The 26,796-nt window shown below is 39.4% G+C and overlaps 1 protein-coding gene across 2 annotated transcripts in view; it reads left to right on the top strand.

Moving 5' to 3' along the window:
* Window positions 1–1,133: 1,133 nt before the first annotated feature.
* ATRNL1 (attractin like 1) overlaps window positions 1,134–26,796 on the top strand; it is a 705,727-nt gene continuing 680,064 nt past the window's right edge. The window contains exon 1 of one of the 2 annotated variants that reach the window (XM_059054362.2): window positions 1,134–1,574. In XM_059054362.2, the coding sequence (XP_058910345.1) occupies window positions 1,276–1,574 (299 nt within the window). In that variant the 5' untranslated portion in view covers window positions 1,134–1,275. The remainder of the gene's footprint in view (window positions 1,575–26,796) is intronic. The other variant, XM_067024581.1, reaches the window with a different exon arrangement.

Raw genomic sequence — 26,796 nt, 5'->3', positions numbered from 1 at the left:
AGCAGAAAAGGAGATACCTGGGGTTCCGAGGCAGCGTCGGAGAGGGGCGGCGCGCCCGGGGCTCAGAACCTCGCAGCTCTTTGTTGGGGGCGGGGGAGTCACTATTTCCGCGCAAGAAATGGCTCCCCCTGGGAGTGGCCCCTCTGCGGAACCGGCTCCGCGACCCCCGCAGGCCCTAGCCCCCGCCCCTCTCTGTTCTTGCGGACCCCACAAAGTGGTCAGAGTGCGGTGCCTTTAAGACTTTTGCCTGCTGCACATGCTCAGCTCTTTGTGTGCTGTTGGAGTTTTTCTCTTTTCAGAAAAAAAGAAATAGGCTGGAGGATGGGACGGAGGAAGCGGGGAGTGCTGGGGGAAAAGTGCTGCACTTTTGCAGCTGTAGACAGCGGACTGGAAGGGCTTATTTTCTGCTGAAGCTGCGAAGCCGGTCCCGATCTGATCTTTCGTTTGGGGGGGCTCAAGAGGCGCGCGGTGCGAGCGGGGCCGACTTCCCAGGCACGCCAAGGGAAAGGGCACGGCGGGCCCGCGCTCCACACCTGGCGAGCCACTCTCCCTTCAGCCGGCGGGCCGGGCAGTGCGGACGCGCGGAGTCGTCCCTGGTCCCTGTAGGGGCGGGGCGAGACCACGCGCAGGGCCTGTGTGGGGAGGAGCGGAGGCACGCGCGAGTGGGGGAGGCGGCCCAGCATCCCGCGGGCTCTAAAGGCAGCACCGGCATCTGGCTAACGTTACCGGAGAGAAAATGGCTTCTGGGGGGCCGCCGGGGGCCGGCCGGGGCGGGCGAGGCTGAACCCCGCTTCCCGAGTCCCCCCCCCCGCGTTGGGCGCGCCCACCTCGGGGCTCTCGTGGCCCCCGCCCTCCCGGGCGCGCCGGGCTGGCAGCTGAGGAGGTTGGCGCGAGCCGTGGGCGAGGCGGGGCCGCGCGCTGGGTCCCCCTCCCCCTCCCGCAGGTCCCCTCCGGAGCGCCCAGCGCAGCCTGCATCTCCCGCTCCCCGCCTCCGGCCCAGCCCGGGGCGCCGTGGCGGTGGGCTCGGCCTGCCGCGGACAAGGTCAGGAGACGGAGAGGCGATGCCCGAGTGCGACTGGAGGGAGCCGAGCGGAGGCGACAGCGGCTGGGATCTGTCCCTCCTGACGGGGGAGCGGGACTGGGGCAGGCGCCGGTGAGGAGGAGAAGCGGCGGCGGCAGCGGCGCGGTGTTCTCCTCTCCGGCCAGATTTCCCCTCTGAAGCATCCCTGTAGGCGCCCGAGAGCGCATCCCGGCCGGGCAGGGGCCCTGGGAAAGATGGAACCGGGGGGCCGGGCCCGCACTGGTCCCCCGCAGCCGGCGGCCCCGGGGCCGTGGAGAGCTCGGCCGGCGGGCGGCGGCGGCGTTGGCGGCGGCGCCTCCTTCTGGCTGCTAGACGGGAACAGCTGGCTGCTGTGCTATGGCTTCCTCTACCTGGCGCTCTACGCGCAGGTGTCCCAGTCCAAGCTCTGCGAAAGGACCGGCTCCTGCTTCTCGGGCCGCTGTGTCAACTCCACCTGCCTCTGCGACCCGGGCTGGGTGGGGGACCAGTGCCAGCACTGCCAGGGCAGGTTCAAGTAAGTGCCTTCGCCGGACCCCGAACCTCAGCCCTGCCCCGCACCCGTCGCGGCCTTCCCCCTTCTCTCGGCCCCGGGTCCCCCGGCTGGGAGCGACCCGCAGCGCTGTGGGAGCGGGGCCCGCGCTTCCCCCTTCCAGCCCTCGCGCCTCGGGGACTTCGGGCCCTGCGTCTCGCACCGACCGCCGTGGACGCGAAGCCTTTCCCGATGGTCCACCTGTCCGCAGCGACTCTGGTCCCCTGATCGTCAAAATTTCCACACTCAGTTACGGTGACAAACACCATTTTGTTAGGACACTATTTTTTAATCAAAAATTATGCACGTAACTCGTGAAATACTTGCGCATTGTGAAGCATTCAAACAATACGGAAGTTTAAAGGTTAAAAGTTCTGGTCTACCAGTACCTCCCTCTTCCCCATCCTACTCCCCTCTCTAGAGGTAAGCACTGCTAACATGTTAGTGTATTTAGTAACAGTGATCATAAGTAGAGTTTATGATGGCCTTACTATGTGCCAAACACTGTTCTGAGCCCATTACGTGGGTTATCTCGTTTGTTTCTCACACCAACTCTGAGTTACTAGAATTACTATACCGGCTTTACAGAGGGAAATCGAGGCAATCCAAACCAGCCAGCCTAACTGTAGAACATTTACTTTAAGCCAATATACTATGTTGAATTTGCGAGGACAGTCTTGAATTGAGAAATACAAGAGTGACTTTGGGTTAGATAAGAGGATGAAATTCCTGGACTTTTTAATGTGGTGGAGATAAAAGATTTTTCTAACTGGTTCTTTGACTATCAGCTGTTGTGTGGGAGCATCACTCTCGTTTTTTTTGAACCTCAAGGCCCTAAGGAGCTTGCTTTACAACAGTAAAGATACTTTCCCCCATTGGTTGATGTTTATTGCGTTTCTGTCTGATATGAAAAGAAATGGGTGAATGTGGGGGGAGCAGCAGATAAGATAGTTGAGGCCAATAGGGTGTCCATCTGACAACTTGCACCTAACAGTCACTAAGTACGTCAACTTCTTGGTCTTCTAGATACTTCACATGAAGTTTGCTGGTTGGGTTAGTAGCTCTGAAATTGCACTATGTAGATTACTTGTCAGGGTGATAGCAAAATCTAAGTGAACTGTCTCTTGGGCTCTAAGGCAAAGGTAGGAATATGGTTCACCTGCTAATAATGTATTACAGAAAAATTTCCTGGGAGTTTTAAACAGCATATTTTCTTTTTTTTGAAAAAAAAAACTTGACAGTTAAGACAGTGTTCCTGAAAACTCATTGTAAAAATGTATTTTCAAAAGTGAGACTTTTAAATTTAGGTAGATCTTACTATTTAAATTAATTGACAGGAAGTTTTTGGAAGTGAAATCTCAGAATGAAGTTTTATGAAATTCATCTGTAGCAATAAGTTAAAATGTTTCCTAGCTTCATAATTTCACAAATTCACATAGTACTATAGTTTTATATTAAAAAAAATTGGTGGAGGTACTAATTAAAAGTTTAAAAAAGTGTTTCAAGGTCTGCAAAGATTATCTTATTGAATTGTGCTTGTTAGCAGTCTTTATAACTTAAGTGTTCTTAAACTTTTGCTTTGATCATAACAGCCAGCCTCTTTACCTAGCAAGAGAGGATTTTGAACATATGAACTGGTAGTCAACAATGAAAAAAGCCACATCCATTTTTTTATATCCTTTGGTACATAAATAGGAAGATTGACTGATTCATGTGTAAGTTAGGGACATTGGCCTTTGGGTGGGTGGAATTGCTCCATTTCTCTGAAGAGGACAGAAATGGCTGCAGTCCTGAGAAGCTTCTGTCTACATTTTATAGTAGTGGAATTGCTAATCAGCTACATCAGCAGCCTGTAACCTCACTAGCAGAGGTTGTCTCAGTAGGAAAGATCACAGATCAAGTTAAAAACAGCTTAAATAATATAGAGAGATGGTTGGTGTTCGTGAAAGATACATTAGTGAGTAAAAGAGGACTAGTTTTTTTAAAATATAGATATAGTTAAATAGCAATAAACCCTGGACTAATCATTGAATATTCATTTCCTTGGAAGCTGTTTCCTATGATTCATTGTACCCTATTAGTAAGTACTTTTTCATTTCTCTGTGGAATACAAGCTATTAGTTAGAGTAAATATAACTGGTACAACTCTGTGTTTTGTTATGTATTCTCTTAGCGTAAAGAAAAAAGTGGTATTTAATGTTCAAGGGAAGAATCAATTTAGAAGAAAAGATTTCTTCCTGGTAAAGTACATGCTAGGCTAAGAAAGGTATATTTGAGGATGGTGGCTTGTTTTATCCAGCATTTGAAGTAATAGCACAGTGGGAAAGACTTTAACTGGAAATTCTCACTTCATTAATTATCTTGAAAATCTTTTACTTAACTGAAGGATAGCCACCTAACAAACAGACATCAAAAATGATCAATCTTGGTAAGCAGGTGTCAAAATTAATTGGCTGGTTCCATGGTAACATAGCTTTTTTCCTACTGTAGGGATTTCACTAGGGAATGAGTATCCTTCAAATGCTTCTTTAGAACGGAAGATTGATGGTTGGGGGGAGAAATGCAGAAGCAAATATGGTATCAAAATTGGTACTTCAGTTCTCTTAGGATTGATTTCAGTCTTCTGTTTCCATTTGAAAAGAATAAAACTCAGAATTACAAGCCATTCCTCTCATAGGTAAAACAGAATGAACACTGATCTTCAGCTAAAGCTGGACTAAAAGACTTAGGACTGAGAATCAGAGAGGACAGTGCCAATTTGAAATATAATAATCAAGTATATGATATATGCAAATGTGAATTACATTTACTTGGGTAGCTTAGTATAACATTGGAGTAGAAAATGTTTTGTTATAAACTATTTGAATGAATAACATTCTCTATTAGAAGCCAGTTCTTTAGAATTATTTTTGTAGAGTAGTTGAGATTTATGTTTATATACATTAATAATTTGAGTTCAAACTTGGACATTTTCTTGCTTATGTGACTTAGAAACCTAAGACTTCTAATTTCTCTTAGGTAAACAAAATAGCTGATATTAACGTTCTGAGATAGGAAAATAACTCATTATATTATGAATATTTTATAAATGTATATTTATTATTAAAACATATTTATTGAATATTTCTCTAAAATCATCTATTAAATCTTATTGTATGTTTAATGTATATAGATATTTTAAAAATCTCTTAAGTCAGTCAAGTATGGATAATGAATTTCACACATTTATAATGGAAGTAGTCTGTTTCTATTTTGACAGCAAAATGAAGATATAATATCAGGAGTGAGTTTGCTATTGTAAACAGAAAGTGGCAGGGTTAAATGTGTCAATATTTTCCCTAAGTTATTATTGAAAAAAAAACACCCCAACATATGTGTGTATATACAGATACACACACACACACACACATCCACATATTTGGAATCCTTTTTACTAATAATAGGGAAGCTATCAGTAACTATAAAGTTTTATTGAATATTCCCTGTCCCCAGATCTTCTTTATTTCAAACTAAGATTATTATATGTAATTTATATCCGTGGGTTCTTTTTACATTATTAAACCATAAAATCACACAATAGATTTTAAAATAATTTAAATTGAGTATTTCTAAGATCCTAAATTGATAAATTGCTTGTACTAGCATGGTTTTCAAGACCATGTGTCTACATAATTTGGTTCCTTTAGCAGATCAGACTCACCCTTCCTGTTTTCCTGCCTGGGTCTTTTAAAGTTCCTTGAAAGTGTCACATTCCTTTTGGACTCAGGGCATTTCACACATATGCATACATCTCTCTGAACCCTCTTTCCTATGTGGTCTTTGCTTGACTGATTACTAAGCATCCTTTGAATTTTAGCTTATACTAGTGTCTAAAGGAAGCTTTTCTGACTCCTCAGACTATGTGACCTCTCGTTATGTACCCTTACAGCACTATTTTTACTTTTAGCACTTTCATAATGAATTATTTAATTACAATTGTAATTTTTTCTTAAAAAAATATTTTTAAGAGCTTTAGTGGGGTATAATTGACATGCAATAAACTGTACAATTTAAAAAGTTTGGGCATATGTATGCACCTCTTAAACTATCACCACAATCAAGATCATAAAAATATCAGTTACACTCAAAAGTTCCATGTGCCCCTTTGTATTCGCTCCCTCTCCTTTCCGCTGCCTCTCCCTGTCCCCAGGCAACGAACTGAGCCATTTTCCTTCACTATAGATTTCTAACAAAATGACAAAACTCTTTTTCAAAGTAGTTGTATCTTTTACATTCCCACCAGCATGGTATGAATGTTCTAGTTAATTTACACCCTCACCAACACTTGGTATGGTAAGTCTTAAATTTTAGCGGTTCTAATAGGTGTGTAGTGGTATCTCATTGTGGTTTTATTTTGCATTTCCCTAATGACTAATGAGAGCATCTTATCATGTGCTTACTTGCCATCTGTAGATCTTCTTTGGTGAGGTATCTGTTCATATCTTTTGCACATTTTTAAAATTGTTTTTTCTTATTATTGATTTTTATGAGTTCTTTACATATTCTGGATACTAGTTCCTTATCAGATATATCATTGGCACATATTTTCTCCCATGTTGGGACTTGTCTTTTCATTCTCTTAACAGTGATTTCAAAGAACAGAAGTTTTAAATTTCAATTCCAGTTTATCATTTTTTTCCTTTTATGGATTGTGCTTTTGGCACAATATCTAAGAAGCCTTTGCCTAAACCAAAGATTTTCTTTATTTTTTTTTTCCTAGAAGTTTTGTAGTTTTAGATTTTACAATTAGGTTTATAGTCCATTTTGAGTTAATTCCACATCTAGTGAGAGGTATGGATCTCAATTTTTTTTTTTTTTTTTTCATATAGATATCCAATTATTCTAGGACCATTTGTTGAAAAAAACTATCCTTTCTCTACTAAAGTGGCTTGGCAACTTTGTTGAAACCAGTTGTTCGTATATTTGTGTGTCTGTTTCTGGACTCTTCCACTGATCTATTTGTATGTCAAGATTATTATAGCTTTATAAGCCTTGATTTCAGGGAGTTTAAGTCCTTCAATTTTGTTCTATTTCAGTTATTTTGGCTACTCTATGTCCTTGGCATTGCCACATGAATTTCAGAATCAGCTTGTCAGTTTCTACAAAAGAGCCTGCTGGGATTTTATTTGGGATTGTATTGAATCCATACATCAGTCTGGGGGACAGTTGACACCTTATCGATATTGAGTTTTCTCACCTGTGAACATGGTATATCTCTCCATTTATTTAGGTCTTCTTTAATCTCTCAAAAATATTTAAAATTTTTCAGTGAACAGGTCTTACAACTCTTCTGTCAGATTTTCCCCTAAGTATTTAATATATATTTTTGCTGCTGTTGTAAGTTATATATACGTGTGTGTGTGTGTGTGTGTGTGTGTGTGTGTGTGTGTGTATAAAATATGGAAATACAGCTGACTTTTGTATTTGGTCTTGTATCCTTCAATTTTGCTAACCTCACTTATTAGTTGTAGTAGTAGTAGTTTTTGTAGATTCCTTATGATTTTCTACATAGATAATTATGTTGTCTGCAAGTAAAAATACTATAAGCCTTTTCTCTGCAATCTGGATGCCTTTCATTTCTTTTTCTTGCCTTATTTCACTGGCTAGAATCTCCAGTACAGTGATGTATACAGGTGATAAGAGTGGTTGGCTGTGTCTTGTTTTTTGATTTAAAGGAAAAATATTCAATCTTTAACCATTAAGTATGATGTTATGTGTAAGATTTCTAAAACCTTTCTGATTTTCTGTTTCTGTCATTTATTGAGAGAGGTTATTGAAATCTTCAATTATAATTTTGTAATTATCTATTTCTCTGCAGTTGCATCTGTTTTTGCTTCATGTATTTTGAAGCTCTGTTATTAGGTGCATGAAATTTTGTATTATATCCTGTTGGTAAATTGATCCTTTTTTCATTATGGAATGACTAGTTCTTGAAAAGACTATCCTTTTTTCATTGATGTGTTTGCCCCTTTGTTGAAAATCAGGTGGATGTCTTTCTATCTCTGTATCTATTTCTTGATTCTGTTCTGTTCTGTTGATTCATGTGTCTGCCCTTTGGGAAATGCATTTCTTTTGACTACTGGATCTTTATAGTAAGTCTTTTTCCTTTTTAAATTTATTTTTGGCCATGTTGGGTCTTTGTTACTGCGTGAGGGCTTTCTCTAGTTGTGTAGAGTAGTTGCCTCTTCGTTGTGGTGTGTGGGCTTCTTATTGCGGTGGCTTCTCTTGTTGTGGGGCATGGACTCTAGGTGTGCGGGCTTCAGTAGTTGCGGCACATCAGCTCAGTAGTTGTGGCTCACGGGCTCTAGAGCGCAGGCTCAGTAGTTGTGGCACAGGGGCTTAGTTGCTTTGTGGCATGTGGGATCTTCCCAGACCAAGGCTTGAACCTGTGTCCCCTGCATTGGCAGGTAGGTTCTTAATCACTGTACCACCAGGAAAGTCCCTTTATAGTAAGACTTAAAATTAGATAGTGAGATTCCTCCAACTCTGCTTCTATTTTTGAAAATTCATTTGGTTTTTCTAGTTCATTTGCTTTTCCACATAAATTTTAGAATAAGTTTGTCAATTTCTTAAAAAAAAAAGCTGGGATTTTGATTGAGATTGTGTTGATTCAAGATATCATTTTGGGAAGAATTGACATCTAGGCAATATTGAATTTTCTAGTCCATCAACATTATATATTTCTTCATTTATTTAGATTTTCATTGATTTCTTTTTTCAGATACAGATATTGCATATATTTTGTTAGATTTATACCTAAATAGTTTATATTCTTTGATGCTATTGTAATTGATAGTTTCCTTTAATTTCAGTTTCTAATTGTTCTTTTTCATTATGTAGAAATGCAATTGATTTTTGTATATTGACCTTGTATCCTGCAATGTTGCTAAACTCAGTTGCAGTAGCTTTTTTTTTGTAGATTCTTTGGGGCTTTCTATACAGATGATCATAGCATCTGTTTTACTTCTTCCTTTCCCATTATATGCCCTTATTTTTCTTCTTGTTCTGTCGTACTCGCTAGGACCTTCAACCTGATGTTGAATATGAGTACAAGAGTGGATATCCTTGCCTTGTTTCCAATCTTAGGTGGAAAACATTCAGTCTTTAAACATGAAGTATCATGTTAGTTGCAGGCTTTTTTAAAATAAATGCCCTTTATTAGGTTCAAGAAGTTGCCTACTATTCCTAATTTTGAGAGTTGAGATAATGGAAAAATGTATATTGGTCTCTGCCCCAGTGCCTGGCATAGAGTTCCTAAAACCGTTATAATTTCCTAAGTGATAAGAGCACTAGAAGCATCTCTTGTTCTAATGTTCATCTTTTACCTTTGTTCCTAACACAGGGCTGCTGAAACCATTGTAATTTCTCCGGTGATAGTAGTAGCTCCTGGATGGCTTCTGGATGAGGGCTAGTTACCAGAGAGGCCAAGTCATGGTTTGAAGCTTGGAATCTTCAGCCCTGGGCCCCGTTCTGTTGAGAAGGGAGAATGGCTGAAAATAGAGATACGATCAATCATGCCTACATGATAAAGCCTCCATAAAATCCCCAAAGTTTGGGGTTCAGAGAGCTTCTGGTGAACACATGAAGGTGCTGGGAGAGTGATGCACCTTAACAGGGCAGGGAAACACTGAACCCCTTCGCCCACGTATTACCCTATGTAGCTCTTCTATCTGGCTGTTCCTGAATTATATCCTTTTATAATAAACTAGTGATCTAGTAAATAAAATGTTTGTCTGAGTTCTGTGAGCCTCTCTAGCAAATTAATTAAACCCAAGGAAGGGGTCCTTGGATCCCCCAGGCTATGGCCAGTTGGTCAGAAGCATAGATGGTATCTGGGCTTGCAACTGGTTTCTGAAGTGGGGCAGGGTTCGGTGGGGGGTTAGTCTTGTGGGACTGAAACCTTAACCTGTGGAATCTGATGCTGTTTCCTGTTAGATAGTGTCAGAATTGAGTTGAATTCTTGGACAGTCTCCTGTTGCCTGTGAGTTCCTTGGTGGTGGGGAAAAACCTCCATACATTTAGGTGACCGGAAGCAAAGGTTGTGTGAATAGTAAAGGAGGCTTATGGGGAAGAAGCATACGGTAGAGATGAACCGGATTTTTTCCTACACAGGAGGAAAAAAGCTGAGAATTTTTCCATTTACAGTCATGTATGGATGTTGAATTTTGTCACATGTTTCTTCTATATCTATTGAGACAGTCATTTGGTTTTTCTTCTTTTGTTTGTTAATGGTGAATTAAATTGATGATTTTCAAATGTTTAATCAGCCTTACATTCCTGGAGTAAACTCCACTTGGTCCCAATATATTATACTGTTTATGTATTACTGGATTTAATTTGCTAATATTTCATTGAGGATTTTTGCTTCTGTGTTCATGAGAGATATTGTTCTGTAATTTTCTTTTCTTGAAATGTCCTTGGTTTCCTTATCATGGTATAATGCTAACCTTATAAAATGAGTTAGGAAATGCTCCCTCTTCTTATGTTTTCTGGAAGGATTTATGTAGACTTGGTATTACTTTTTTCTTAAATGTTTGGTAAATTCATCAGTGATGCCATTTGGGCCTGGAATTTCTTTGTGGAAAGCTTGCAGCTGTGAACTTAATTTTTAAAATAGATACAGGGATATTCATTTTATCTATTTCTTGAGTGAGTTTTGGCAGATTGTATCTTACAGAGAATGGGTCCATTTCATCTAAGTTTTCAAATTTATGGGCATAAAGTTGTTCATAATATTTCCTGATCATCCTTTTAAAGTCTGTGAGGTCTTTAGTGATATTTCTTCTTCCATTTCTGATATTGGTAGTTTATGTTTCCTTTCTTTTTTCTTGCTTAGTCTGGCTAGACGTTAATGTTATCAATCTTTTCAAAGAATGTGTGTGGTTTCATTGATTCCTGCTATTTTTTCTTTTGTTGTTTTTTCAGTTTCATTGATTGCTGCTTATTTTTTTTTTTTTTTTTTTTTTTTTTTGCGGTACGCAGGCCTCTCAATGTTGTGGCCTCTCCCGTTGCGGAGCACAGGCTCTGGATGTGCAGGCTCAGCGGCCATGGCTCACGGGCCCAGCCGCTCCCCGGCATGTGGGATCCTCCTGGACCAGGGCATGAACCTGTGTCCCCTGCATCAGCAGGCGGACTCTCAACCACTGCCCCACCAGGGAAGCCTGCTGCTTCTTTTTATTTTATTTTGTTTTATTTTATTTTATTTTTGCCATGCCACGCAGCTTGCAGGATCTTAGTTCCTGAGCAGGGATTGAACCCAGGCCCGTGGCAGTGAAAGCCCCGAGTCTTAACCACTGGATCGCCAGGGAATCCCTGCTTCCTTTGGTTTTAACTTACTTTTTAAAGTCTAGTTCCTTAAGATGAAAAGCTTAGATCATTAATTTGAGATGTTTCTTCCTTTTAATGAAAGCATTTGAATGCTATACATGTTCTTCTAAGCACTGCATTATCTGAATCTCACATATTATGGGATATAGTACTTTGATTTTCATTCAATGTAATTGAACTTAATTATGATTTACCTTGAGACATTCTCTTTGGCTTATGTAAAACTGTTTTGTTTAATTTGCAAATATTTGGGAATTTACCAGAGATTTTTCTTTTATTTATTTCTAGTTAAATTCCATTATGTTCAAAGAACATACCTTTTATGATTCTATTTTTTATAAATTTGTTAAGACTTGTTTTTTGGACAAAATATGGTCTGTCGTGGTGAATGTTACATGTGCAGTTCAAAGAATGTACATTCTGCTGTTGAATGGAGTGTTACAGAAATGTCAAGAAGGTCAGTTGGTTGTTTATATTGTTTAGATCTTCTGTATCCCTAATGATATTCTATCTACTTGTTCTGTTGATTACTGAAAGAGGAGTGTTGAAGTCTCCCATTGTATTTATGAATTTATCTGTTTGTTTCCTTTCATTTCTGTCAGTTTTGCTTGTTGTGTTTTGAAGCTTTTTTTGAGATGCATATACAGTTAGAATTGTTATGTCTTTTTGGTGAATGGACCCATTCATCATAATATAGTTTCCTATCTCTTTTTCTTTGGTAATTCTTTTTTTTTTTTTTTGCGGTATGCGGGCCTCTCACTGTTGTGGCCTCTCCCGTTGCGGAGCACAGGCTCCGGATGTGCAGGCTCAGCGGCCATGGCTCACGGGCCCAGCCGCTCCGCGGCATGTGGGATCCTCCTGGACTGGGGCACGAACCCGCGTCCCCTGCATAGGCAGGCGGACTCTCAACCACTGCACCACCAGGGAAGCCCTGGTAATTCTTTTTACTTTGAAATCTACTTTGATGTTAATAGCCACATTAGCTTTCTTCTGCTTATTGTTTGCATGATGTATCTTTTTTGACTTGGAAAGAATGATGTGTGTGTGTGTATGTATGTATGTAAATATATATATATATAATTCAGTCTAATAATCTCTGTGTTTATATTGGTTTGTTGAGACTATTTACATTTAATGTATTTGGATATTTTTTAGCATTCCATTTTAATTTTCTGTTGGCCCTTTTGGTATATGTCTTTGTATTATTTTTCAGTGGTTATGCTAGTGTGCTAGTGATTACACTATGCATAGCTAAGTTTTTGTAGTCTATTTAGAGTTAGTAATATATTACTTCAGGAAAGTAAAGAAATTTTGGAACCATATAGGTCCATTTATCCTCACCTGCTGACCTTTGCTATAATTCTCATATAATCACATCTACATGTATGGCAAATCTCATCTGATAAAGTTATAAATTTTGCTTTCAACAATCATACATACTTTAAAGAGGAGGAAAATAGTCTTTTATATTTTCTCAGATATCTGCTCTTCCTTTTGCTCTTTATTTCTCAAGTTATAAATTAACTTTTAGTGCCATTTCTCTTTTGTCTGAATCATTTTCTTTTGGATTTCTTTTTGAGCACGACTGCTGCTGATGGACTTTCTTAGTTTTCCTTGTTTTGAGAATATTTTGCCTTTTTTACTGAAAGATATTTTCCCAAGTACAGAATTCTGGGTTGACAGTTCCTTTCTTTCAGTGTTTTAAAGATGTTGCTTGACTCTCTTCTGGCCTGCATAGTTTCGGAAATCTGCAATCATTCTAATTATTTTTCCCCTGTATGTATAATTTTATTTTATTTCTAGCTACTTTCAAACTTTTTATACAACTTTTGTTTTTAGCAATTCAGATTCTGATGTATCTGTGTGTAGCTTTCTTTGAATTTACCCTGGTTAGGGTTTGCTGAGCATCTTGAATTTATATTTATGTCTTTCACAAATATAGGATTTTTCTAAAAACCATTATTTCTTCAAATATATTTTTCTGCACCAGTCTTTTTCCCTTCTCTTTCTGGGACTTCAGTGATACTAATGTTAGGCTTAAACAAAATTCTTGAGGCTCTGTTCTCTCTTTTTTTTTTTTTTAACTCTTTTTTTTCTTTCTTTAGATTGTACAGCTTCTGTTGAACTGTCATCAACTTCACTTACTGTTGCCTCTGCAATCTCCACTCTGCTTTCGAACCCATCCAGTCATTTTCAAATTTTAGATATAGTTTCCAGTCCCCACATTTCTGTCATGTTCTTTTTTATGATTTCTATTTCCCTGTTGAAAACTTCTCCCATTTCATTTAAGTGTCTTTACCTTTACCCCATGGAGTACAGTTTTAATACCTAACGTCTTTGTCTGATGATTCCAATTTCTGGATTTTCTCAGGATTGACATCTATTGATTATCTTTTCCATTGAGAATCTGTTACATATTCCTGGTTCTTTGTATGTTGAGTGATTTTGGATTTATTCTGGATGTTCTGAATGTTATGTAGGTTCTTGGTCCTGTTATTCCCTGGAGAATGCTGATTTATTTATTTACTTATTTATTTTTATTTAGTAGGCAACTAACCGGTTAGGTCCAAGTAGCAAATTCTCTATCTTGCTTTCTGAAGGCAGTGGTTCTAATCTTCGTTCCATTTTCAAAGCCTTTGGATCTAAATGCACACATGCCACTCAGGGGTTAGTCTGAGACTTCATGATGTTTTAAATTTTAATTCACTTCTCAGAGCCTGTGATAAGCTGCTTTTTGGTCTGTCCCACACATGAGCAGCTCAGATTGAGCTTGAGTCTTATGTGGGTTCATATACAGAATTAGGGTATCTCCATCTTCAGCTCCCTCTTCCTTAGGATTCCCCCCACACTCTTTGGCTTGAAGGGGCACTTTTCCCCAGTTATTCTTGCTTTTGAAGAGACAGAATTTCTCTTAGGATTTGATCTGCATATGCATGTGCTGCTGCAGTTCTCTCAAGGTTTGCCATCTTTGCCATCTCTCCGGCCATCGTTTTTGTAAAGTCCTGAAGTTTCCTTTCTTGGGTTGTTGCAGTAGACCTTTAATTGATCTCTCTGTTTCTGTTTTTTTCTCTTGCTAATCTGTCCTTTATTGCTGCCAGAGTTTGCTTGATAGAACACAAATTTGATCTTATCTTCCTTTGCCTAAGAACTGGAGTATTTAAGGTAGTGAGTGGTGCCAAGGTTTCTGATGTGGGTTCTGTTGTCATTCAGATTGTTGTTCTCCTCTAGGTAGTGTGTCATCTTCCTCCGTCTTTCTTTCTTTCTTTGTTTTTTCTCTTAGGTTTTCAGAAATTTGGTTTTGATGTGTGTGGGTGTGGAATTCTTTGTTTACCTTGTTTATTATTTGCTCAGCTTCTTGTTCTGTAAATTTATATCTTTTTCAAAATTTGCAAAAATTTCTGTTATCATTTATTCAGATATTTTTTTCAGCTCCACACTTTTCCCTCTCCTTCTGTGACTCCAGTGAGACAAATGTTAGATCTTCTGTTACTAACTTTTAAGTCACTAAAGCTCTGTTCGTTTCCTTCAATCTGTTTTCTCTCTCTTCAGACTGGATGATTTTTATTTATGTATCTTTATATTCACTGATTCTTTCCTCTATCTTTTCTGTTCTGCTCTTAGACCCCTCTTGTGAGTTTTTATAAAAAGTTTCATTTATTATATTTTTCCATTTTGTTCTTCTTTACATCTTCTGTTTCTTTCCTGAAACTTATATTTTTGTATTGTTCCAAAAGTGTCTGCAGCTGCTTGTTGGGCCATTTTTCTGAGAGCTGCTCTAAGATTCTTGACAGATAATTCCAGGATCTTTGTCATGTCAGTGCTGGTACCTGCTGATTATCTCTTCTCAAATGAGTTGAGATTTTGTATGGCAAGTAATTTTGGATTATATCCTGGATATTTTGAGTATTATATATGAGACTCTTGTTCCTATTTAAATATTCTGTTCTAGGAGGCAGTCCACTCATTTTGGCATGTATGACCTAGCTCACTTTTTAAAAGTACAGCTTTATTGAGTTATAATTTATATACCATAATATTCATTCATGTCATAATACCGTTTTAAAGTGTATGATTCAGTGGTCTTTAGTATATTGAGAGAATGGTGGAACCGTCACCACTCTCTAGTTTTAGAACTTTTTCATCACCCCATATGGCAAACCCATACCCATTTGCAGTCACTTTCCACTTTCCCTACCCACCAATTCCACTAATCTAGGCAGCTGGTAAACTACTTTCTCTATGAGCTTGTTTATTATGGACATTTCATAGAAATGGAATCATATAGTTATATGGTCTTTGTCACTGACTTCTTTCACTTAGCATGTTGTCAAGTTTCATTGTATTGGTATTCCACATTTGTTTTTCTCTTTATCAGCTGATGGACATTTGGGTTGTTTCTTCTACCTTTTGGCTACTGTGAATAATGCTGCTATGAATTTTTTGTGTACAGGTTTTGGCATGGACATATGCTTTAATTTCTCTTGGGGGTATCCTAGGAGTGTGCTGGCTCTCTTTTGTGCTGAGATTCGACTGCCCACTTAGTTACAATTTAGTTGGCTTTGGCTGTGCTATTCTGCTCTGCCTTGCTTGTCTGCTACCCAGAGACCATTCTGAAACGCAGGTGGTATCCATACCATAGTTCAGTACTAGAAGTTTTTGCTGTGCTGATTCTGATCAGTTTCACATATTGCACCCGAGGGCATGCCGAGGACTTCATACACAGATTTAAAGAATCCTCTTTTTCACCATTTCACCTTCCTTATCTTTTTTTTTTTTTTTTTGCGGTACACGAGCCTCTCACTGTTGTGGCCTCTCCCGTTGTGGAGCGCAGGCTCCGGACGCGCAGGCTCAGCGGCCATGGCTCGCAGGCCCAGCCGCTCCGCGGCATGTGGGATCTTCACAGACCGGGGCACGAACCTCTCGTTAGGAGGATAAGGGGAGCTGACTCTATTGTCATTTGCCTGGTTCAGGGCAGAGGTGGTCCACCCCCCAGTCTCTGTAGCTGCTGCACCCCTAGTGGTGAGGGGCAAGGGTGCTGCCTTTTTGCTAGCATTTGCTTAATACAGGGTAGGGATGGTTGAAGTGACTTCACCCACACATTCTCCCCGAGTGGGGAGGGAGAGATCCTTTTTTTTTTTTTTTTTTTTTTTGGTAGGTAAAATATAAGCATTTAAAAAATAAAAGCACTGTGTAAATTAGGAATTTTCAAGTTGATTCTCTGTCTCATAAAAAAATAGAAGATTTAAGATCATTTTTCACGTTTTGATGTATTAAGTTTTATGCCAGGCTTCATTTGTACTTTTATGACAATATAATTATGCTAATAATGAATTTTTTCCAGAAAGTAGAATTTATTATTCTAACTATTTCATGTAAGACTAGTATTAATAGCATTAAAACTAACATTTCACAAGTTAAATTATGAGTTTAGAGGAGAAATGATATTATGTGGTGGAAAATGCTTTTACCTCTATTGCCTTTTTTATTGCTGATGAAAATCCTGTGAGATAGATGTTGTTATTCTCATTTTACAGTGGGAATAGAGAGTGAAAGACCTGAAGCAATTATTTGTGCAAAGTCTGATAGCTATGAGTGATAGCTGAGTTGCCAAGCATGTCTTTCTGGCTCTTTTTCCATAGCAAGCCATCTTCTACTCTTCAATAAGAAGTTTCTCCTCAGTTACAAATTCATAATCTTCTGGATTTCCAGATAGCATGGGGTACTTAGGATCATGAGTTTTGATACCAAACTGACATGGGATTGAGATCTATTTCTGCCAATGTGCCATGAATGTTGCATGGATTTAGTTTGCCGCTTTACTGAACACTTGATAACTTTTATGGCATTACGGTTTTAAAACAATCTTGTGAAATAAGCATTATTGTTATAACTATTTTACATACAAGGAAACTTGAGGCTTAGGGAGTTTGAGTAACATACCCATTAGGTGACCAGGCTGAGATTCTTGTAGCTCTTCTAAAGTTTTGCCTATTTCTTCTAGTTTCTCAGTCATGTCTTTTTTATTCTTCAGTGAAAAGAGAGTATTGTTCTACAGAGTTCTTACGCGTCCTTTGTGAAGTTAGTATGAATGAGTGTGTTTTACAGTACACAGAGATACCATAAGAAAAGTCTAAGCTCATTAAATAATTCTCTATGATGTAGCAATATTTTATTTATCTCCAAGCTTGCTGATTATTTAAATGTGTATTATAACAGGAACTTTTTTTTTTTTTTTTTTCCGGTTCGTGGCCTCTCATTGTTGTGGCCTCTCCCGTTGCGGAGCACAGGCTCCGGACGCGCAGGCTCAGCGGCCATGGCTCACGGGCCCAGCCGCTCCGCGGCATGTGGGATCTTCCCGGACCGGGGCACGAACCTGCATCCCCTGCATCGGCAGGCGGATTCTCAACCACTGCGCCACCAGGAAAGCCCTCAAAGTAGTTTTTAAATTTATTTTTTCAAAAAAGCTTAGGAAGATTATACAACAAGGATAAAAACATTTCCTATTAACTGAAATATTATAGAATTCAAATAATCTGAATATCTGTTGTATTACATGTAGGTACATATAGATACAATGAATATCTCTCTATATGTATACATATGTGTGTGTGTATATATCTACACACACACACCTGACATATTTCTATAGATATCTATCTGTATGATGGGGAGTGCTCCATCATCCCCTCTATTTGACATGTATCATTAGTTTATATGCTCTACATTTATTTGCTATTTGTATATTGTTTTCCCTCTTTCTAGCACTAAGTTGTCCAGTGTGTCAGTCACTATCCACATGTGGCTGTTAAAATTTATTAAAATTAAATTTTAAAAGTTTAGTTCATTTTTTTGCACTGACCACATTTCAAGTGCTTAATAGCCACGTGTGCTTAGAGGCTACCATACTGGACATGTATAGAACATTTTAGTCATTGCAGGAAGTTCTGTTGGACAGCATTGTTCTGGAATGTAAGGTCCAGGAGGGCAGAGACTTTTTTTACCTAGTTTTTCTTGTTTTTTATTTTAATAGCTTTATTGAGATGTAATTTACATAACATAAATCTCACCAGTTTAAAGTACACAATTTAATGGTTTTTAAGATGCACCTAGAGAGTTGTGCAACTATAACCATAATTTTAGAACATTTTATCATTCCATAAAGTAAACCTTGTATTCAAGAGCATTCACTCTCCATTCTCTCCCTTTTCCCCAGGTTACTACTAATCTGCTTTCTAGAGACCTTCCATAATTCACAGTTTTATCTCCCATGCCAAGAATATTGCTTGCCATTTATTTTATGATGGCCCTCATGACCTTTGCCCCCTGGTGTTCATCTCATGATTTTATGTTGTATGGCAAAAGGGAGATTATCTCAGTGATTTTCCACCACAAATCCTGGGAGGGTGAGGTACAATTAGCTCCTTCCTTTGGTATTAGACTTGATAGCTGACTCAGCACATACTGTTTGCTGGCACTGAGGCCAGTCTGTAGACAGTTTAGTTAGTGTACTGATGGCCAGTCCAACTGGTATAGCCAGCTTCGTTAGTGTACTTACATGGGGGAAAATATTAACTAATAAAGTCAGTACCTTTGTGGCCAGGATATGATTTGTACAAATTAGTGATCATGCAAAGTGGGATGATACCCAGGGTGATTTACTGGAGTGGGAAGAAAGCATTAGGGCTTCTACTACTATTATTTCTAATTTTGATTTTTTAAATTTATACTTTATAGTGCACAGTACTTTAAATAGTGTATGTTTATTAACGTGTAAATATACATTTACTTGAGTTACATAATAAAAATTCTTACTGATAAGAGAGCATGATAATTAAGGTTTGGAGACTTCTGCTCTAGCAGACAAGGTCACCCAAACTTTTATTAGGGATCAGGTGGACAGAGAATGCAGACTTGGGAGTGAGGGATACAGAATACACTGTAAGGAAGAAGTGCAAGCTCAGCACGGTGTAATACAATAACGTATCATAGTGCAGAGAGGAAAAAAATACCCATCATATAATCTAGAGGTTCTCTTCATATTGTTTAAAAAGAAATCAATAAATATTAAATAATATTTTAAATAAAAACACTATTTAAAAAAAGACTTGCATGTGAGGTTGGCTTCCAAAGGCAACTCTGTGTAAAGACTAGCCCTGAGTAGATCCGACTCTTCTTTGTAGAGTGGTTATGCTGGCAGTAAAACGAGATACTTTGATAAACAGGATTTATTGTTTCCTGTAATACTTTATAATGTTAAAACTATTGCATTTTTCTTATTTTTAAAATGTCTTAGTCAAATTTTATATTCATGGCCAGGATAGAGAATAACACTTTAGTTGATTTAATTTTAGTTCTGTTTAATGTTTGTGCTGGTTTTCCTGCATTTAGTAGTGGCCACTCCTGTGTTATAAACAGCTCAGCATGCTTATTTGATTAAGGGCTCTAGATTGGGCAGTTTCAGCTAGATGAGACATTGGCAAGGCATATGGGCATGTGCAGGCATCTAGACAGGGATTGGCAAAACTTTTTCTGTAAAGGGCCAGATAGTAGATATTTTAGGCTTTGTACACCAGATGGTCTCTGTTGCCACTACTCAACTCTGTTCTTGTAGCATGTTAACAATCTTAGATATATGTAAACAAATGGGTGTAGCTGTGTTCCAATAAAACTTCATTTACACAAATCGGCAATAGGCCAGTAGTTTATGGAACCCTGATCTAGATTAACCATGTCAATATGCTTCTCAATCCAAGAACATGATTGCTACAAATTAAAAATAAGTTAATTACTTGAAACTTAGAATGCGTTGTAACTTAGAATGCATTGTAGAAACAGCATTAGAAATAGAAGAAGCCTGTTTTACCTTTTACGTAGCTGAATTATATCCTACCTAATTTTTGAAAATCTGTACCCAGCTGGAATGTACAGATGATGTTAAGAGTAAGAAGTGAAGAAATAGATTGGAAACTAGGTGTTTGTGGTCAGAGTGTAACCTTGGAGCGTAAAACTTCTGAATTTTAGAAGAACAGTTCCAGGTTGTGAAGATGTCCAAAGTGTGTAGTGGGAGTTCTTTGCTCAAGTGGCATGGAGGTGAACAGTCTTCAAACTGAAGAAGAGATCAGGAAACTACAAAGGGGGAATTGCTCCTTCCTTATTGTGGAAGTGGTAGGAGTTTTCCCCCCTTGCTCCTATCTCTTGATGGTGAGAAATGATTTTCCATCCTTTTATCTTGGTTGGTGTCAGCCCCCCCATGTTTCAAGTAGAGTGAAAATGGCAAAGAGGAAACCTTTTCGCAGTAAGGCAAAGGTAGGCTCTTGGTAGGGGCTTTTGCTAGGAATGGGTGAAGGTACAGAGGGATTTCAGGGGCTGTGGTGAGTAGAGTTTTCTTTTAAGTCTGTGTAATTGTGCCTCTGAAGGTGAAGAGGATGGGACAGAGTGGGTGGCTTTCATGTACTCCTGTTGTGTAGCCTAGGTGGGGAAACATAACAGTTCTTTCACATCACCTCTTATAGGTGGGAGATAACGGTTATAGTTGTAGCTCCTAGAGTACATGTTTCTTTAGAGGAGGGGAGATGTATTTTAAACTAAGGGTAAGGAATTTACCAACATAGCACAGGACTGGGTGAGTTCGAGTAGGTGGGATGGTAGAGAAATAAAGGGGTTTTGGGGAAAGAAATCTCCAGTAGCGTTAGATTTCCTCATACGCAGTTTGGGAGGTATATTCCTAACTAGGAAGATAGATTATATTGTAGGTGATAGTTGCAAAGCTGTCTGTTCTTAAATTTCCGGCTTTATTTTCTTATTAAAAGAGCTATATATTTCTTGACTATGTATTAAGGTCTTTTTGAATATGTTATACTTCTCTTCTTCCACTAGAGAAGAAACTGAAAGAGAAGTGGTTGTGTAAGGTCATGGAACAAATTAGGATTTTCTTTAAAATTAAGTCTCTGAGGCTCTAAACTGTTATCATACAGGCTTAATTTATGTCTGATAATTTGTATCATTTGATTCAGCCCTGATTTGGGGTTTTTGTAATTTAAATTATAGCAATATTTTGACTTTAAGGGTTTGTTACAACTGTCAGTTACAAACTAGGGAGAAGGATTGTTTAGTGGACGCTATTGATGGATCTAAGCCTTGTTTAGATCAAGAGGAACTTTTATACAGAATTTATATGAGGTTGTGATCATAACATTTCTAAATCTTAATTGATATTTTCTATTTGTTGAGACATCATTTTCCTGGTTTCCTGTAGCTATTGTCCATGATTTCCTTTAGAATTTTTGAGTATATTTAAAACAGTTGATTTAAAGTGTTTGTCCAGGGCTTCCCTGGTGGTGCAGTGGTTGAGAATCTGCCTGCTAATGCAGGGGACATGGGTTCGAGCCCTGGTCTGGGAAGATCCCACATGCCGTGGAGCAGCTAGGCCCGTGAGCCACAACTACTGAGCCTGTGCGTCTGGAGCCTGTGCTCCACAGCAAGAGAGGCCACGATAGTGAGAGGCCCGCGCACCGCGATGAAGAGTGGCCCCCCCGCTTGCCACAACTAGAGAAAGCCCTCGCACAGAAACGAAGACCCAACACAGCCAAAAGTAAATAAATAAATAAATAAATAAAATAAAAAGTAACTGTACCATTTAAAAAAAAAAAGTAAAGTCTTTGTCCAACAAGCGCAATTTCTGTGTTTCCTGAAAGACAGTATCTGTTAATTTCTCCTGTGAATGGGCTATACTTTCTTGTTTCTTTCTATGCTTTGTAATTTTTTTGTTGGAGACTGGGCATTTGATTATTATAATGTGATAACTCTAGAAATTGAGTTCTTCCCCCTCTTCAGGGTTTGTTTTTCTTACATGTGGTTGTAGTTGTGTATTTGTTTAATGACTTTTCTAACTATTTTTTGTAATGACTGTATTCTTTGTTTTGTGTGGTTTCTAAAGTCTCTGTTCTTTTAGTTTATGGTAAGCTAGTGTTTTTTTTTTTTTTTTTTTTTTGCGTTATGCGGGCCTCTCACTGTTGTGGCCTCTCCCATTGCGGAGCACAGGCTCCGGACGTGCAGGCTCAGCGGCCATGGCTCACGGGCCCAGCTGCTCCGTGGCATGTGGGATCCTCCCAGACCGGGGCATGAACCCACGTCCCCTGCATTGGCAGGCGGACTCTCAACCACTGCACCACCCCACTAGTGAAGCCCTAAGCTGGTGTTTTGACATAGATTTCTTCAAATGTCTGGAGTCAAGAAAAAATAAAGAATTCTCCCAGTCTGTGCAGATTGACTCTGTTGGAACACTGCTTCAGTGCTTAGCTACATTGTTTATGACTGCCTTACCCTTCACTTCCTTCTTGCTCTGAGTCTGAAAATTAGCCAGAGGTGGAAGTATAGAGTCTTCTCAGGTCTTTTCTGAGCTTGTAGTCTAAGAAAAGTCTCCCTGGTCATGCATGTGGCTTCTCAAATTCCTATATCAAAATAATTGATTTTCAACTTTTAAATATATACATTTAGAGCAATATATTTCTCTCTAAACAATGATTGAGCTTCATCTCATAAATTTTGATACGGTGTGGTTTTAGTATTAACAATTAAAAATAGTTTCTAATTGTCCTTGAGACTTATTAGTCTACTGCTTAATTGTCAAACTTTTGGGGATTTTAAGTTTATTTTTGAATGGTCACTGTATATGGGGCTGCCACTAATTACATGGCTTTTGAATACATGGTTCCTGTAGCCAGTTGTCATTGATTGATTACATTGATTTAATTCAATTCTGGTGTTACTTTTTGTTGTGGCTTAAGAACAAGTACAGGAAGATCTCAGAGATATTGCTGTTTCAGTTCCAGACCACCACAATAAAGCCAATATTGCAATAAAGCATCACATGAATTTTTTTGCTTTCCCAATAATATAGTTGCACATAAGAGTTATGTTTACATTATATTGTAGTCTATAAAGTGTGCAATAGCATTATGTCTAAAAAAACAATGTACGTACCTTAATTAAAAAATACTCTATTGCTAAAAAATGCTAACTATCATCTGAGCCTTCAGCAAGTCTCAATCTTTTTGCTGGTGGAGGGTTTGAACTACTGTGAGAATTACCAAAATGTGACAAAGAGATACAAATTGAGCAAATGCTGTTAGAAAAATGGCACTGATAGACTTGCTCCATGAAGAGTTGCCACAAACCTTCAATTTGTAAAAAATGCAATATCTGTGAAGCACAATAAAGTGGAGTACAAGAAAACAAGATATGCCTGTAGTCATTTAAAGGGGGTGAGAATTTATTTTTCTCACTGTCAGCCCTGATTTCTAAAAGACTTTTGCAGGCCCAAAGGGTTAAATAAATCTAGAGCTTCAAGGTTCTCAAGTACATCTACCAGGCGGCACCCTCCTAGGTATCGGGGCACTATCTTTAGCACTGAAGTCTTGCCAGGGCTGCGAAACTAAACTTTTTCTGTAATTCTGCTCCTCTCATAATCTGGTCCTGGGCTGGTTTTCCAGTTTGGTCAACCCTCTGGCCTCAGAAATAGTCTCTTTAAATGTTACAGAGTCCCCTGGCATTTACACTGTATCTAAAATTGGTGGTTTGTGAATTGAGTCTTATAGGATCTTGGGGCAAGCTGCTTATGGGTCAGTGTCTTAGTACAGGCACTCTGCTGCAGTTTTCTGCCTTTAGCATATCAATGGCTTTTAACATCAGTCAACTCATTCCACAGTCCTTATAACTACCCTTGCTATTCTATTTCTCAAATATTAGAGATATCACATAAGTCTATTGCATTAGTCAGTGCATCACCTTCCTCTGGTATCCTCTCTCAATTCAGCAAAAGTGAAAGTCTTTGTCATTGTGAGCTATAGCATGCCACAGGTATTGCCACTGTCTCTACCACCCTCAGTGTGACTCTTGTTGCCATCTGGCCAATGAGTGATCCAGCCCCACAGCCCATCTTGAAGTTCTGCTTCCTGGTACTGTTAGTTTGGTCACACTCCCCTCCACCACCTTGAAGCAGATCCTGAGACAAGAATTGAGCACATGTAGTATATTTGGGAGATTCAGGGACACTGACAGAAGTGATAGAAGAGAAGGAGCCAGTAAGGGGGAGGTATGTTATCAAGTCAGGTACCACACTGGGTGACTGGAGCCAAATCCCACAAGGAAGTGCACTTCATTATTATTGCAGCAAAGAGATAAGCAAGTTTGGAGTTTTTCCAAATCATTCATTGGCTAAGGGCTGCTCTGGGAGGATGTTGATTCACAGGCACTTTCAGCCCACCACATGCATAGGAAGAGTGGGTTCTAGTAGATAGAGGGAGCCCTTCAACATAGATGCAGGTGCTGGCCTGAGAAAGTCAGGCTGGAATGTATGGAAATGGTCAGAGGCTCTGAGAGGATGTGGTGTAATGCTGACACTGTTGGCAACTGTCTGTTTTCAGCTATGCAAGATAATATGAGATTACTTTCTAAGGTTGTACTGATTTATCCTATGAGAATTATCTCCACATCTTTGCCAATATTTGGTATTATTAATCTCTTTAATTTTAGCCATTCTGTTGGGTGCATAGTGGTACGCTATTGTGATTTTATTTTGCATATCCTTTATTATTATTGATTGGTTCAGGTCCAGTCAGGAAAGAGAATCACACAGTAATTTTAGTAGGAAAAGTTTAATGTAAAGGATTATTGACTGTAGCACAGATTGGAACAATGAGAAATTGGCTAGTAAGAAGTAAAGAGAACTCTGCAAAATATAGAAATAGTAGATACAAGGAGCAGCCACTACTACTGTTATGGCTGAGATAGAACACTTCAGTGAGAGTCCCTGTGACCTGGCCTGAGATCCAGACCTTGTTGGGAGAGCAGGCTGTGGCTTACTGAATGGCAGAAAAGTCACTGTAAAGCTGTACCTGCGGAACTTGCTTAACATCTGCCCTTTGGAACTTGCCCTGGTTACTTACGGGATGCTGAGGAAAGCTGTTCACAGAGTGGTGTCTCACTGGAGGCCTCTGCTGCACAACTGCCTGAGGGGAAGTGCTGGGGGAAACTGTTGGTGGCTGGGTGCTGGTGGCCATGAGGTACATAGGAGCCTAGTACCTAGTGCTGCAGGAGCTTGTTGAGTTGAGTACATTGGAACCGGGAAGCAAATCTGTTTCCTCCTGCAGTCTCTCCAGCATGCTCTATTGACAAAGCCTGCAGGCTTAGCATCCTGCCATCTGGAAAAAAAAATATTTAAAGGGCCCAGATCCATTTTCATAAAGTAAGCAAAAAGTCTGAATTTTGAGGTGGGAGGCAATTGATAACTGGCACAGTCTGCCCTTTGATTATTCAGCTTCTTCTGTATGCATTCTTCTAAACACACGTGAACTCCCCAGCAACCAACAAAGCTGTATTTCTACCTAAGAAGATACATTTTTTCCAAGTGAAGTTCTCATCCTTTGTCCAAAAGGAGGAAACAAGGTTTCGACAGTCATTGTATCTATCACTGGTTATGTTAAATGCTCTTCAGATTCAGTCATAGTCACACTAAATATTCCATTATCTAAAGTCTAAATTGTAAAGTTACAGCTTGTAAATAAAATAAAAATGTGAAGGAGAGAGGATGTGTGTGTGTGTGTGTGTGTGTGTGTGTGTGTGTGTGTGTGTGTATCAAATAGAAACTATGTAAAGTTGTTAGGATACTTACCTATTTAATTTGTTTAAAGACCATAATTGATGTGTATGGTTCTGTTCTTCCACTCCCCATACCATATTTCCCCTGCCCTCAACTAGAATCTTGGCTCCTTGGAGTTTTACTTGGTGGAGTGACCCACACCCAATGGGTTGAACCCTCAGTCATCCTGCTGTAGTTTGGATATTTTTTATGGAAGTGTCTTCTAGATCTCTCATCCTCTTTTAGCTGTGTTTTTTTTTGTTGTTGTTGTTTTGTTTTGTTTTTTTGCGGTACGCGGGCCTCTCACTGTTCTGGCCCCTGCCGTTGCGGAGCACAGGCTCCGGACGCGCAGGCCCAGCGGACATGGCTCATGGGCCCAGCCGCTCTGCGGCATGTGGGATCTTCCCAAACTGGGGCACGAACCTGTGTCCCCTGCATCGGCAGGTGGACTCTCAACCAGTGCGCCACCAGGGAAGCCCTAGCTGTGTTTAATGTGTTGTTAAACCCGTCCATCGAATTCTTAATTTTGATTAATGTAGTTTTCAGTATTAGAATTTCCATTATTTTTTTCAAATATACAGTTACTTTTTACAGTTTTCAGTTAACTGCCGAAATTTTAAATCGTGTCATTTGTCTTTTTGAACTTAATACATTATATTTGTTTTATAGGGCACATCTGATAATCTCCACAATTGGAATATCTTCGGGTCTCTTCCTGAAGATATTCTGTTGGTTCTTGTTTTGTTGTCATCTATCTTTATGTGTCTTATTATTTTTGATCATAGTAGACATCTTATTTGAAAAATTATTGGTAGAAATAATTTGAGGACTAGGATAATGTTATCCTTTTTCAGAGAGTATTTTTGTATCTTCCGCTAGGAGCCTTGGCATAATATAATAGTTCTAGTATCACCTTAAGCCAATGGTAGGTCTTGGAGTTTTCTGTCTTCCTGATGGCTTGTAGCTGGGTTGCAGTCCACATAATGGCTGGTTTCTGGTACACCTTTACCCTTATAGAAAATCTTTGTGTCCCAGTTCAGAGTGCCGTGTTGTTTATTTGAGCCCCTACCTTTTGTAGGTTATTGCGTCCAGCTTTTGTCCGCCTTCTTCCTTTAGGCTGTCAAAAGTACTCTCAGTCTTTTGGCAGTCTCTAATAAATAGATAAAATTCTCCGTAACAGAAGTAGCTCTGGATGCCTGGTTC

Source organism: Kogia breviceps, chromosome 2 (assembly GCF_026419965.1).
Source record: "Kogia breviceps isolate mKogBre1 chromosome 2, mKogBre1 haplotype 1, whole genome shotgun sequence".
NCBI lineage: Eukaryota > Metazoa > Chordata > Mammalia > Artiodactyla > Physeteridae > Kogia > Kogia breviceps.
This window is presented reverse-complemented; position numbering and strand designations above follow the sequence as displayed.